Below are 12,195 nucleotides of genomic sequence, written 5' to 3'. Positions count from 1 at the left end.
GAAGGGAACAAAAGACAGCATAAAGATGTTGCAGGAGAAACACGGAGTGCAGCTCAACCACACCGCGTCGGGCCTCGCGTCCAAACAACTCCGCGGGCTGGATATCCGTAGTGAAAACGTTATTGCCCCCGACCGCACGCGGCAACTCTGGAAGTCAAACGCATAGGGGGCCACATGGGACTACAGCCAGTTGCCATGCACCCATCAGGATTAAATGGTCCACATCTACAATGCAGTAGTACTGGTACAACTATGACCGGCCTCTCACATCGGACGCCCCTGCCCTGGCATCTGTTGGAGATTCGGCGAGCCAATTATGTTCTTAAGCATTCCTTCTAGAACAACTGAGGCTGGTGTGACGTGACCAGGCGGTCTCACTTGGCCCTCCACTGTCCTGTTGAGAAGCCAAAGAGCCATGAAACCGTGGTCTGAATCGCAACCCACCGGACCCTTCATTCAGAGCTTGTCCGCAATTCGTTCTAGGGTTGTACGCTTGGCATGCAGTTGACTGCTGGTTCTTATACCAGGCCCGTGGAGGGCATCCTGTGAAGGGACGTATGGATGTACATATACATACATCGCAACCAGCGATGATCTTCCATCCCTCAAACTAGCGGCAAGGCGACAATCCCGTCGAGCCCTCCCATCTACAATCAGCCCCACGGGTTTTGCTCCACCGTTGGCTTTTACAAGCACGAAATATCGGTGCTGTCAATACAGCAGCGGCCGATGGTCGCCGTTGTGCTCCGTACCGCCCTTGGAAAGTGACTTTCCGTTTCCTGGCAATTTCCGGATCCATGGACACGGAGTTCGGCACCAACTTGATGGCCAGAGAAGAAGGAAAGTCGTAGTAGGTGTCTCTTGACTCCGATGCTATCTGCCGAGTGTCCAAAAAAAATTGCTGCGCGGTACAAGCGCTGGTAGTAGTAGTATCTGTCCTGTTCAAGCCACCCAAAGGCAACCCGAAGGCCATTCCTCGCTTGTAGTACTACATATTCTCGTTGGAAATGTGGTGGCGACGAAGTAAAAAGCCACACATGGGGATGCCCAGGATGGCGCCAGAAACCGATAACCCCCCATGCCGCTATCCTTTCCCATTACTAACATGATCGTGGGGCAGGAGATTGGCACCCCATATGATCTAGGCTGAATCCGTGGTGTTGTAGTACTACATGGACAAGAGCACCTGTCCTGGTCTGGCAGCAAGAAAATAACTCACCTTATCTCTTGTCGTGACAGACTAGTTTTAGGCTTTTTGGCAAGCAAACGACTTGGGCGACGATTCCAAGCCCACCCCCCGCCACCCATCCAGTCGGCGTCGGGCTTTTTGCCTGTCTCTGTCTCAGGTTTTTCTTCACACCCGTGCGGGTGTGGCCCATGAGTAGAGCCGCATCATAGATCATCCAAAGTACTCCGTTCGTGTGCCGGGCAGTTGTATAAAGAGGTCTGTCCTCCCTTCCGTCCGGCCGCACCAAAGACCCTGCAATCGTCTAATCTCAGTCTCTTGATTTTCGCAACAAGCATCTCACAATTCTTCACATCGCTCACAATGCCTGGATCTGCTGCCTCTGCCCCTCCTGCCGCTGCCGCTGCCCCAGCGGCTCCGACTGCTGCCCCTTCCTTCGGTGACCACAAGGGCATCAAGTTCGAGATCAAAACTGGCAACAACCGCTGGACCTGCACGCTGCAGGACCGCTCTGCTTAGTATGTTTTCCCCAAACTCGATGCTACTTGACTTATGTCTTGCATTGCTGGAATTACAACTGTACTAACGTGGTCTCTACAGTGAGCGCACCAAGACTGCTCGTACCAACTCCACCGACTCTGTCGAGTCCAGTGCTTCATCAACCACCTCCCACTAGATAATGTGGTGGGAAAGAAAAGTACATGGTTCTGAAGCAAAGCATTTGGCGTTAAGACAGCATGTGGCGTTTTGATGTGCAAGCGAATCGCGACCTGTTGGATCAACGTGTCGCTGCTCCCAAAACAATATCTTGGGATTCAGTCTGCGACAGATCGTTGGGTTGGTGTTATTTATTATTTTGCGTGGGCAATGTTCTCCAGTAGAGTCCATATGTAGAATTCAGCATGTTTGAATCGTCTCAACAGAAGGGCCTCGTGCTGAGGCAGGGAACTTTCTTTCTCTTTTTTTCATGATTTAGCGATAGTAGCACTTTGACCGAGAATTGGCGGTGGCTAAAGGATCATTAGGGGCTCAAATCTGACCTAGGCCAGAAATTTTGAAACCTTCAACGGCCCTAATTTGTCCCAATCCATGTATTATGCATAACGCAGCATAACGCATTACGAAGCACATATTACAATATTACGTGTCGCACAGCATAAAAATGCACCCACCCACAACGGCTAAACGGCTTCTGCTCATTGACCTCGCACTGAACGTTTTATGCAGGGGAGGCTGGAAGCAGGAACTAAATACGCGTACTGAGTCAGCTGGGTGCGGATTAGAGATGCTGGCATCGAAAGCTGTCTCTAACGACATGAGATGATTGCTGGAATTGCATTGCACTGCATGACTGCCTCCTTCCCCCCGTCCCACAAGACCCTGCATTCAATGTTGCCTACGCCAGCATTTGCCGTCAATAAATGGCGGACGGAGACTCCGTTAAAACTCCGTCCTGAATCCCCCCACTATGCCTGAGCCCAATTTGTCGGTCCGAGCATCCGGAGGCTCTTTGGTTCTGCCTGCCTGGAATGTTGGGGCACGGTGAGTTGCGTCACCGATGAGTGCCAGCATCGGTACTCGCTTTTATCAATTGAGATCCGAGACTACGCGGTTACGGAGTTGCTGTCTAAAGCTGCGCGGTCATGTTAGCCCAACCCATTCCGTAACCCTGTGGGCCTCTATGCACAATACTTAGCTACATCCCCAAGTGCTGGTATTAAACTAATCTCAGCGCGTGTCGTCCTCGCCCCACACTGAAGTATCCTCTCCGGTGAGTCGCCTTGCTACTGATGAGCGAAGAGCAAGACGGAAAGACTCCAAGATCTCGGCAACAGAGTATGGTCTTCACGATGGTTATGCTCAACTTAAAATTTTCCTAGAAGGCCTTCTACTTACTCTGTACGGAGTATAGCATGGAGTAAAAGCACGAGTTGCTGTATTTCGGTCATGTGACCTTGGCCAGACTCGTCGACTCTACGTGCGCGGCGCCTCCCAATCAGGAAACCAGATGACTGCCTGGAGGCACAAGTGGCGAGGCGCGCAAACAAGGACTACGCAAGCAGTCACGGTCATCACATGTGGCCTCCAAACGAGCTCAGTGTCGAGCTCTGTCCCCTTGAAACATCCAGTACTAGAAGACATATCTGGCCAAGCGAAGCCTCTTCGTTCTTCAGCAAGACGCAGACGTTTTTATCGCCGTATCTTTTGATCTAATCACGGCTGTCAACCGCTTACCCCGCCACTGGCAGCTTTGCTTACTTGTAACTACGCAGTACGGAGCACCAGAATGCCTGTCAACCATGTTGTACTCGCCTCGGGCGCCGTGGTCGCTGTGTCGGTAGCTGTCGCTGCGGCTTTGGCCATGTATGAGAATCCAGAATTGCGACGATATGCAGACGATATTCGACGCCGCATCGCCGTGGCTCTTCACTCACTAGGTGATGGCATCAACCCAGCCGAGCGGGCCCCACGCTTCAACAGACCCGAGGATGCGGAGGGCTTCCTGCAATCGAGTCGTGGCGTGGGCGCTGAGCCCGGAGTCGACGCTGACGAGGCTACCCGCCGCCGACAGCGAGAGGAATTGCTGTATTGGAACTCGGTGCTACTGAAGAAGAAAGAGGAGGAATCCGCGGCACAACCGCCACCGGCCGCGCTGCCTCCCGCCGAATCATCAAGACCCCGGGCGGGAACTCGTGGCTCCTCATTTGATGACTTTCTTCGACAAGATGAGAATGCGGAACAGGGCACATACGTCTTCAATACGGGAGCCGATATTCGAGATGCGAATAGTGGTCTTCGTCACCGTGTACAAGTTGCGGCGCCGGTGGCAGCGCCTGTAGCAGCGGCATCTCTCTATGCCAACCCATTCGCCGACGAGCACTGCGTCGCAAATGACGAGGTTGAAGATGTCTCTGCAACTTATACCTTCCCCCAAAGCCAAGAGCACATGTCGGATATATACAGCGCAACCACCCGCGAGAATGACGACGCCCAATCCCGCACGCTAGACGGCTCTCCTGCACTTATTGAACTACCATCCCCTAATTTTGGAGCACCATCACCGCCACCAGCAACTCTCGAGCGACAACTGGCCGAGAATGAGTACATGTCTGCCGGTCAGGACGATAGGGAAGACGCGTACGCCTCCATTCAGGCCTGGGCTCACGACTCCGGTCGAAATTTCTACTCACCCCTGCCAGTAACGCCTGTTGCTCCGGTTTCCGAGCCGGAGGTGATCAGCGACGGACAGCTGACGCCTACGGATTCGGTGTCGATTATCGGATCAGGGGAGTGTGTGGGCAACGACAACGACACCAGATCGGGGAGGCCATTTGACGTCATCAGTGAAAGCGAGGGCATGTTGACACCAGCTAGTTGGTCTGAGGTTGGGAGTGTTGTCAGCGAGACTGAAGGCCACGGCCATCTTGATGTGAATACCCCTCTCCACGGGTGAAAAAGAAAAGAGGGGAAAAAAAAGAGAGCTTTTTTCTGCCCCTAGATATGCGGTGTTTTGCAAGGAACCAACTGGCAATTTTCTATTTTTGGAGGGAAATCTAATGGCATGGCGTCTTTTGGAACTTTAAGGGGACGTTACCGTAGTATATGTAGTTTCTCGCTTTCGTTGATGCGTGAACAGGCACGCACATTGAACTGGACAAGCGACAGAACATACACACAGTCAATTCATAAATCTATTCGTATACAATGGAGAATATACATGCTGTGACAAAAAAAAAAAAAAGGCCTGCCCGCATGTGCAACAAAAGTCATGACAGCAGTCTACTACTACTGCCCGGCCTTGAGACTCTCGACATACTCGGCAAACAAGTCGTCCACCGTCTGCCCCGTCAGCTCCATCCAAAACCTCCTCTCGGCGTACCTTTCGATCCTCAGCTTCTCATTCAGCCTCGTCACAAGGCCGGCCCCGCGCGTCCGCTCCAGGTAGTCGAGGAAGTAGGCCGTGTGCTGGTAGCCCGCGTCCCACTTGTCGGCGGCCTCCTTCTTCCAGTGCGGCGGCGCCAGGTCGCAGTTGAGCCGGACCCAGTCGGCGACGCCCTCGACCAGGCCGCCGGGGCAGGTGCCGAAGGCGTTCCACTGCAGGCAGTGGACGAGCTCGTGGGTGATGACGCCGGTGATTTCCTGGGCGGCGCGCGGCTTGCTCGTGCCGGCGATGTGGTTGAGCGAGAAGTGGACCTCCTTGTGGTCGTCGTCGAGCTCGGTGCCCGTTGTGTAGGCCACGCCCGGCATGTCGCGGAGGATGAGGGTGATGGAGCGGGTGGGCGGCGGCGTGGTGGTGGGCGAGGCCGGGGAGGTGTAGAGGAGGCGGAGGACGTTGCGGGCGGCGGTGGTGATGGTTTCGGCGGCGTTGACCGAGGTGAGGGCCAGGTTGGCGCCCGGGTGGGTGAGATCTCGGATCTCGAGGCGGAGCTTGGGCAGGGTGAAGTCTTTAGACTGGGCGCATGGTGGTTTCTTGGGGGTTGTGGCGGGAGTTTTGGTTGGGAATGAGGAGGGGGCGGCGGATGTCTCGGGGTCCGGTTTCATTTTCGGATTGCTTGCGGTTGATACTGACGTTGAGGTGGTTGGTGGTTGGTGGGTGAGATGTCGTGATGCGTTTGTGGTGTTGTTGTTGTTGTTGTTCCTGCTGCTGCTCCCTGGGACGGCGCTGAGCAGACGAGGTGTTCAACGTTGGCAGGCGTCGCGCAAGAGGTTTTGGCGGCTAGCAGGTATTGTCATCGTAAAAGGGCATCAGTTATATATCCTTTTCCGGGTAATATATAGTTATATCCTTGCATCGTGACCATCATCATCTGCTCGTGTCTGGACGACGGGGGCAGCGATGAATGCGGTGGTCAGGCCGTCTGTGCCTGCATGTGCGCATGTCCGGTGGGCATGTCGGGAGACGCACCGGGCCCCGCACTCCAGACCAGTTGACCAGTGCGGGCGGTTTCAGGGCGCCCGTTGGCGTCTGCAGGCTGTTCCCCTCGCTGCACAAGCGGCCTGGCTGCACTTGGGCCCTTCGCCCAGGCAACTGACTTGGCTGTCAACGGCCCAGCCGATCTCGAAACATAAACATTGCATAACAACACCGCGCCATCGACGGCATCGAGAGCCTCGACAACCCCTCCTCCCGTCCTCCGGCTGACTGACATACCATCATTGGAACGTATTTATGCCTCGCGCAGCCTGCTTCACCAAATCATTGTTACGCGCGCCCTGACAACGATACGAGACCTGCAGCTCCGCGCAGCCTGCATAATAAACATTATCTGGCCGCTGCTGGCGCAACTTGCTCAATGCCCTCGCCTCCACGTCGAAACCTACCTTTGCGACTCCCACGACGCCCTCGAGTCTGACATTTTTCAGGCCAGCGCCCTCTGGGCATTGTATGTCTTTTTTTTTTCTAAAATTCTAAAGAAAAAAACACACCCATTGCCTTCTTTCCTCGGCCCCCTTCGCGATGAATTGACGGCTCCTACGTGGTCTGGCCGTTAAATTGGCCCCTCAGTCAAAGCTACTACCAGTACTACCTACTTAGGTAGTAGTTTGATTGACTCAATCTTATCAATTGCTCGAGTGCTCCGTATCCAGCCACTTTATCTGCTGAGACTAGTTGACCTCGAAGTACCTAGGTACCTAGGTACTCAAGGCAGGTACATGTACTACTAGCTAAGTAGCTTCTTGTCCTCACTCTCCTGGCACGGCAGGCATTGGACCACTCAGGCGTCGCCCCTCCTCCAGCTCCAGCTTGTGGCCGGAATGACCTCACATTCTGCCCCAAATCTAATTTGTCCACGCCTCCCCTGTTTCTCTTCACCACGCATCACAGCTGCTCGTATCGGGCCCCCCTTATCCCACACGCTCAGAGCTTGCCCTCAATGTGATACTCATCCGCCACGAGATATTTCCTGAATCTGACAATTCCTTTCTGGCAGACTTGCTCATCATTCCGAGCCGTGGCTCCCCTCCCTCATCTCGTGTCCCTATCAGAAATAGGTGCCACCCATGGCCGACAAGCTCACGGATGCGCAAGTCGCAGACCTGCTGACCATCCTGCGAAGCGACTCATCCCTCGACGCCAAGGTCCAGTTCGTCACGGTCATAAAATCCGCCATCAAGCAGCATAACGTGCCTGAGAGCTGTATTGCCCAGCTCTTTGACGGTCTGCGCACCGCGTCGTCTGCCCAGCATGCCGCCCTCGTCAACGCCGGCTTCACCGCTCTCAACCACCTCTTGACCCGGTTGTCGCGTCAGGACCCTAAGCTGCTCGCTCGCGAGGCGGCTCGCACACTGCCGCTGGTAATCGAGAAGCTGGGCGATCAGAAGGACAAGTACCGGAGTCTGGCCGCACAGGCTCTCAACACCCTCTACGTCGCATCACCTGCTGATGCCGAGCGCTTCGTGCGCAGCTCGGCCCTGGCCGGCAAGAACCCACGGGCCAAGGAGGGCGGCATGCACTGGCTTTTGCAGGTGAATACCAACTTCCCCTACCGTTGTCATCGTGCCTCACAGGGTGCATATCAGAGGTGTCGTGTCTGCCAGTCTTGCTCCGTGGAACTAACCTATCTTCTTTCCTTCTATAGACTCATCAGGAACATGGTCTGCCTTTTCGAGGCTACGTTCCCATACTCATGGAACTTCTCGAAGATGCCGACGGCATGGTTCGAGACACTGCCAAGGCCACCGTGATTGAACTCTTCAGGTGAGCACCTGCCTATTAGTTTCATCGTCGCCCAGTCGCAGGCATCCATTCTGACCCCCAGCATAGAACGGCCCCAAACACCGCCAAGTCAGACCTCAAGCGACAACTAAAGAACTTCAAGGTTCGTCCTGCTATTGAGCAAGCCATTGTCAAGGCCCTCGCGCCCGCAGGTGGTCGCCCGGAAACGCCAGCCGATTCCCTTCCGTCACAACTGTCGCAAACCAGCCGATCGACCCTTGTGGCCAGTGTTTCGTCTCTGGGAAGCGAACGACCCATCACTCCAATGCCCGACGCCGCCGACGCAGTCGACCCGCAGTACGTTAATACCAACCGCGAGCTGGACGACATCTTCAAGGACATGGCCTGGTTCTTCGAGGGCAAGGAGACGGAACAGAACTGGCTGAAGCGTGAACAATCCATCAACACTTTGCGGCGCCTCAACGCTGGTAATGCAGCCACCGATTTCCAGGACGTCTTTGTGAGTGGCCTCCGTGCCATGCTGGATGGTATAATCAAGACCATCAACTCACTGCGAACGAGCTTGTCCAAGGAAGGATGCGGTCTCATCCAGGAGATTGCCATCTCGCTCGGTCCGGCTATGGATCCCATGGTAGAGTTGTTGATGCAGGCTCTGGTCAAACTATCTGCGGGGACAAAGAAGATTAGCTCGCAGATGGCCAACGTGACGGTTGATACCATTATCAGCCGCGTCACCTACAATCAGCGGTTAATGCAGCACATCTGGGGTGCCAGTCAAGACAAGAACATTCAACCCAGGACCTATGCAACAGGCTGGCTAAAGACTGTACTGAAAAAAGAGGCTGGTCATAAGAGTCATATGGAGCACACCGGGGGTGTAGACTTGATGGAAAAGTGTATCCGCAAAGGCTTGGGAGATGCCAACCCTGGAGTGCGAGAAAAGACGAGATCTGCATTCTGGGCGTTTTGGGGTGTTTTCCCTGCACGTGCCGATGCGTATGTTTTCCCTTTGTCGTACAGTCGCAACAAAGGCAGCTAACAGGTTTGTAGCATCATGGCGGACCTCGACTCCACGGCTCAGAAGCTATTGAACAAGGACCCAAACAACCCGAACTCTCCTAAGAAGACGGACGCACCGGCTCGGCCTGGCCTTGGGTTATCTAGGAGTACCATGGCGTCCAGCAAACCTAGCCTCCGAGAGGCCATGATGGCCCAGAAGAAGGCTCTGGCTGCCAAGAATCTGCCAGCAAGACCTGGCTCGGCCATGGCCCATATCTCATCGCCCGTTCGGACTACATCGAACACGTCAACCCACTCTACTGCGTCCACGAAACCTACCGCTACAAGGACCCGCCCCGAATCGACCCTGTCCGTCAACGCCGGAGGCATGTCGGTGGCTCCCATGCGGCCAACACGCCGTCGACCAGAAATGGCGGCTCGTCCCGCGACCGCTGGCCCTTACTCGGTTCGTGATCGCCCTGGCTTGGACGCTGACAGCCCCGAGAGCGTCAAATCCAAGCGTGTCACTCCCAAGGCGCCAAAGGCTGTGACTCCCAAGAAGACACTTCCAAAGACTCGCCCCGGCCATACGTCTCATGCCAGCGAATCAAGCATCCCGTCGCCGACTTTCCCATCCGCACACAAGCGCATCGCTTCTCCACGGGGCAGCCCCGTGCTGCTGAAGCATTCACAAACATCGCCTGCCTCGGTCAGCAGAGCGGTTCCGGCGCGCAGCAATAGCGAGTCGATGCCAGTGCCGAACTTTGCCAGCCTGCATGTCTCGGCGCCAGAGCAAGCGGAGAAGCTCCAGGAGTCTCCGGGAATGTTGAGATCATCGCCTGCAGCGGCAGTGACTCGGGAAAGCAACTTGGGGACTCAAGTCCAATCGCCGTCTTGTACACTCAAGGTTTATGAAGACCCGTTTACGGACGGCGCTCCGTCTGCAACGAAGCCAACTTTCAACGTTCCTGTTCTGGAGGATAAGCCAGTGAATGAAGCCGCAGGTAACTTGCCGAAGCCAAATGGCGAATCGCTGATGCCGGATACGCTAGACTCGCCAGAGAAGACTCGACAAAATTCCAGGCTGCTGGACAGCGGGATCACCAAAATTAAGAACAAGAATCTCGAAGTCCATGGCTTTCGAAAGCTGCAATCTCTCATCCGCGACAGCAAGACTGTCTTGACAGATGGGAAGTTCGAGGATCTATTATTGGGGCTTTTCCAATACCTAGAGGACCCTCTGCCTAGCCTTCCCGCGGAGAAAGTGCAAGACGTCAAGGCCCAGATCTTGTCCACCATCAAGCTCTTACTCAAGAAGGAGCGGGACAACTTTCAACCACACGTTTCCAAGGGCCTGGAGTCTCTGCTTGAGACGCGTGGGGCTTGCGATACACGAGCTCATGTGGTCAGTGGCCTAGAGCTTTTGGCGGACGAGCTCGTAACCATCGGAGATGGTTCTGAAATTGTAGTTGTTCTCACCAAGAGACTTCAAACATGTACGGATGCTACGACAGAGGGGTGTCGTACCCTGAGTATGGGCCTACATGTCCTCAAGGAGATGCTCGATAAGCGGGCCGAGTTTGTTCCTGTAGACTGGGAACTAGTGCAGTTGACCGACTTGTCAAGTCGTTGTCTGGAGTCTGCCGACTCTGGAGTCCGCATGGACGCTGTCAAGTTCTGTGTGTCGCTGCACGATCGTGTGGGCGATGCTGGATTCTGGGGCGCATTCAAGGATATAAAGGAGGATCCGAAAAGTCTTATTACGTACTATATTGTTAAGAAGCAGCGAGAGCAAGGTTCTGTTTCTTAAGGCATCCGTTGACGATTATGTATTATTAATTACAAAAAGTTTTTTTTGGGTTGGGCGTTGTAGGCGGCGGAAGCTGGGCGTTATTTGTACATATACATATACTCTGTTTGATAACACTCTATTGTACAAACATTAATCCACGATTCATGCAGAAGCTGTAGATTTGTCGACTGCTCATCCTATGGTGGCCATGTCTTGTCAAAAGACGTTGAAAGTATTCGCGTATGCCGGGTTTGGAGACAAAAGGTTCGCATTACTCTAAACGTGTTAGCATGCACCAAGTGCCGTCACAAGAAGAAGGTGACTAAATGGGCCACGTGCTCGTATTCCCCTCGTCTTTCTGCATGTCAAACAAGTGTCCAATTTATTCATTCGTCGCCATTCCCATCGTCTGCAAGTACATATATATACATACATTCATTCATATACACGTGCGGGGTTCAAAGACACGGCACGTCTCGCGCTTTGGCACGCACAAAACGGGATATTCCAATGTCCCAACGTTTCAAAATCTTATATAAAATTGGCCAATTCCTGCCCAGGGATGGCCTGTGTGCCCCGACCACCGGAGTCGTAGCGGCGTTTCATCACCACGCATGTGTATGTGTGTAGGGTAAAAAGGAGTCTGGCAGGCGCGCACGCCACACCAAAACCCCCGCGTCCAAGTCGAGAGATTAATTGATTGTTCACTACTCCGAGCAGAGGGAGGGAGACGGGCGAAAAAGGCCAAAAAGAAACACCAAGTTGCCCCGTACTGGAATCGAACCAGTGATCTTGTCATTACTAGTGACACGCTTTACCACTGAGCCAACGGGGCTATGCTTGATCTGGAATTGCACGGGCCAGAATCCAACTATCAACTCGACTCGACTGCCACGGGGCCATTAGAGAAAGTTGAATCACATTTATATAATGTGACCCGGCGCAATTTCTGGCCCACCTCGCTGATGAATTTGTCATGATTACTACTTGATTGAAAATGGACAATTTCTCGTCGTAGCACACAGTTCACTGGACAAGAATGGATTGCTTCTCTACAAACTCAAATAGGGGCAGTGACTTCATGTCCCGTTAAATAAATCATTCTCTGTTCGTAGTCTTTATGACCGGCTATATATCTCGGCACAAAATACTGTCAACTGTCTATCTCTCTTCATGACCGTACCCTAACAACCTGCTTTGCACACCTCGTACCCCGAGTCTTTCGCGACGTGTCTTCCGCCGACCAGCAGAAGGAATTTCGTCTCGAGACTGAGGGGCTACAGATATGAAATCGCAACATAGACCGTAACCGCAGACAAGGGAACGCGACTTCATGTACGAGGTCGCCGAATGGAAAATGGAAGACACTGTGTCGAAACTAAGAATGAACCTTGTCGCACCTCTTCATCCATATGAGCTCCGAGAATTTGTTTCAGGAGCCAGAGAGACAAAACAAAAATCGCAACATGTATATATAGCAATGCAGACAATGTGGGGATGTAAAACTGCATTGGACTTTAGAGGCGGAAAGCACACGCA

The 12,195-nt window shown here is 53.7% G+C and overlaps 4 protein-coding genes and 1 non-coding gene across 5 annotated transcripts; 3 read left to right on the top strand and 2 right to left on the bottom strand.

The window, feature by feature from the left end:
- Positions 1–1,549: 1,549 nt before the first annotated feature.
- On the top strand, positions 1,550–1,705 carry G6M90_00g021990 (uncharacterized protein; the record flags this gene model as incomplete). The annotated part of the gene is made up of 1 exon (XM_014692867.2): positions 1,550–1,705. The coding sequence occupies one exon, from the start codon at positions 1,550–1,552 to the stop codon at positions 1,703–1,705; it is 156 nt and encodes a 51-aa protein (XP_014548353.2).
- Positions 1,706–3,473: 1,768 nt separating this feature from the next.
- Positions 3,474–4,640, top strand: G6M90_00g021980 (uncharacterized protein; the record flags this gene model as incomplete). The annotated part of the gene is made up of 1 exon (XM_014692868.1): positions 3,474–4,640. The coding sequence occupies one exon, from the start codon at positions 3,474–3,476 to the stop codon at positions 4,638–4,640; it is 1,167 nt and encodes a 388-aa protein (XP_014548354.1).
- A 332-nt stretch (positions 4,641–4,972) lies between these two features.
- On the bottom strand, positions 4,973–5,728 carry G6M90_00g021970 (uncharacterized protein; the record flags this gene model as incomplete). The annotated part of the gene is made up of 1 exon (XM_014692869.1): positions 4,973–5,728. The coding sequence occupies one exon, from the start codon at positions 5,726–5,728 to the stop codon at positions 4,973–4,975; it is 756 nt and encodes a 251-aa protein (XP_014548355.1).
- Positions 5,729–7,189: 1,461 nt separating this feature from the next.
- Positions 7,190–10,674, top strand: stu-1 (the record flags this gene model as incomplete). The annotated part of the gene is made up of 4 exons (XM_014692870.1): positions 7,190–7,654; positions 7,768–7,886; positions 7,953–8,861; positions 8,916–10,674. The coding sequence occupies 4 exons, from the start codon at positions 7,190–7,192 to the stop codon at positions 10,672–10,674; spliced, it is 3,252 nt and encodes a 1,083-aa protein (XP_014548356.1).
- A 745-nt stretch (positions 10,675–11,419) lies between these two features.
- Positions 11,420–11,491, bottom strand: G6M90_tRNA00000014. The gene has a single exon. It is a non-coding gene; the product is annotated as a tRNA-Thr (tRNA).
- Positions 11,492–12,195: the final 704 nt, after the last annotated feature.

This window comes from Metarhizium brunneum, chromosome 1 (genome assembly GCF_013426205.1).
Source record: "Metarhizium brunneum chromosome 1, complete sequence".
NCBI classification, from domain to species: domain Eukaryota; kingdom Fungi; phylum Ascomycota; class Sordariomycetes; order Hypocreales; family Clavicipitaceae; genus Metarhizium; species Metarhizium brunneum.
Note: the sequence above shows the minus strand (reverse complement) of the source record. Positions and strands in the feature narration are given on the sequence as shown.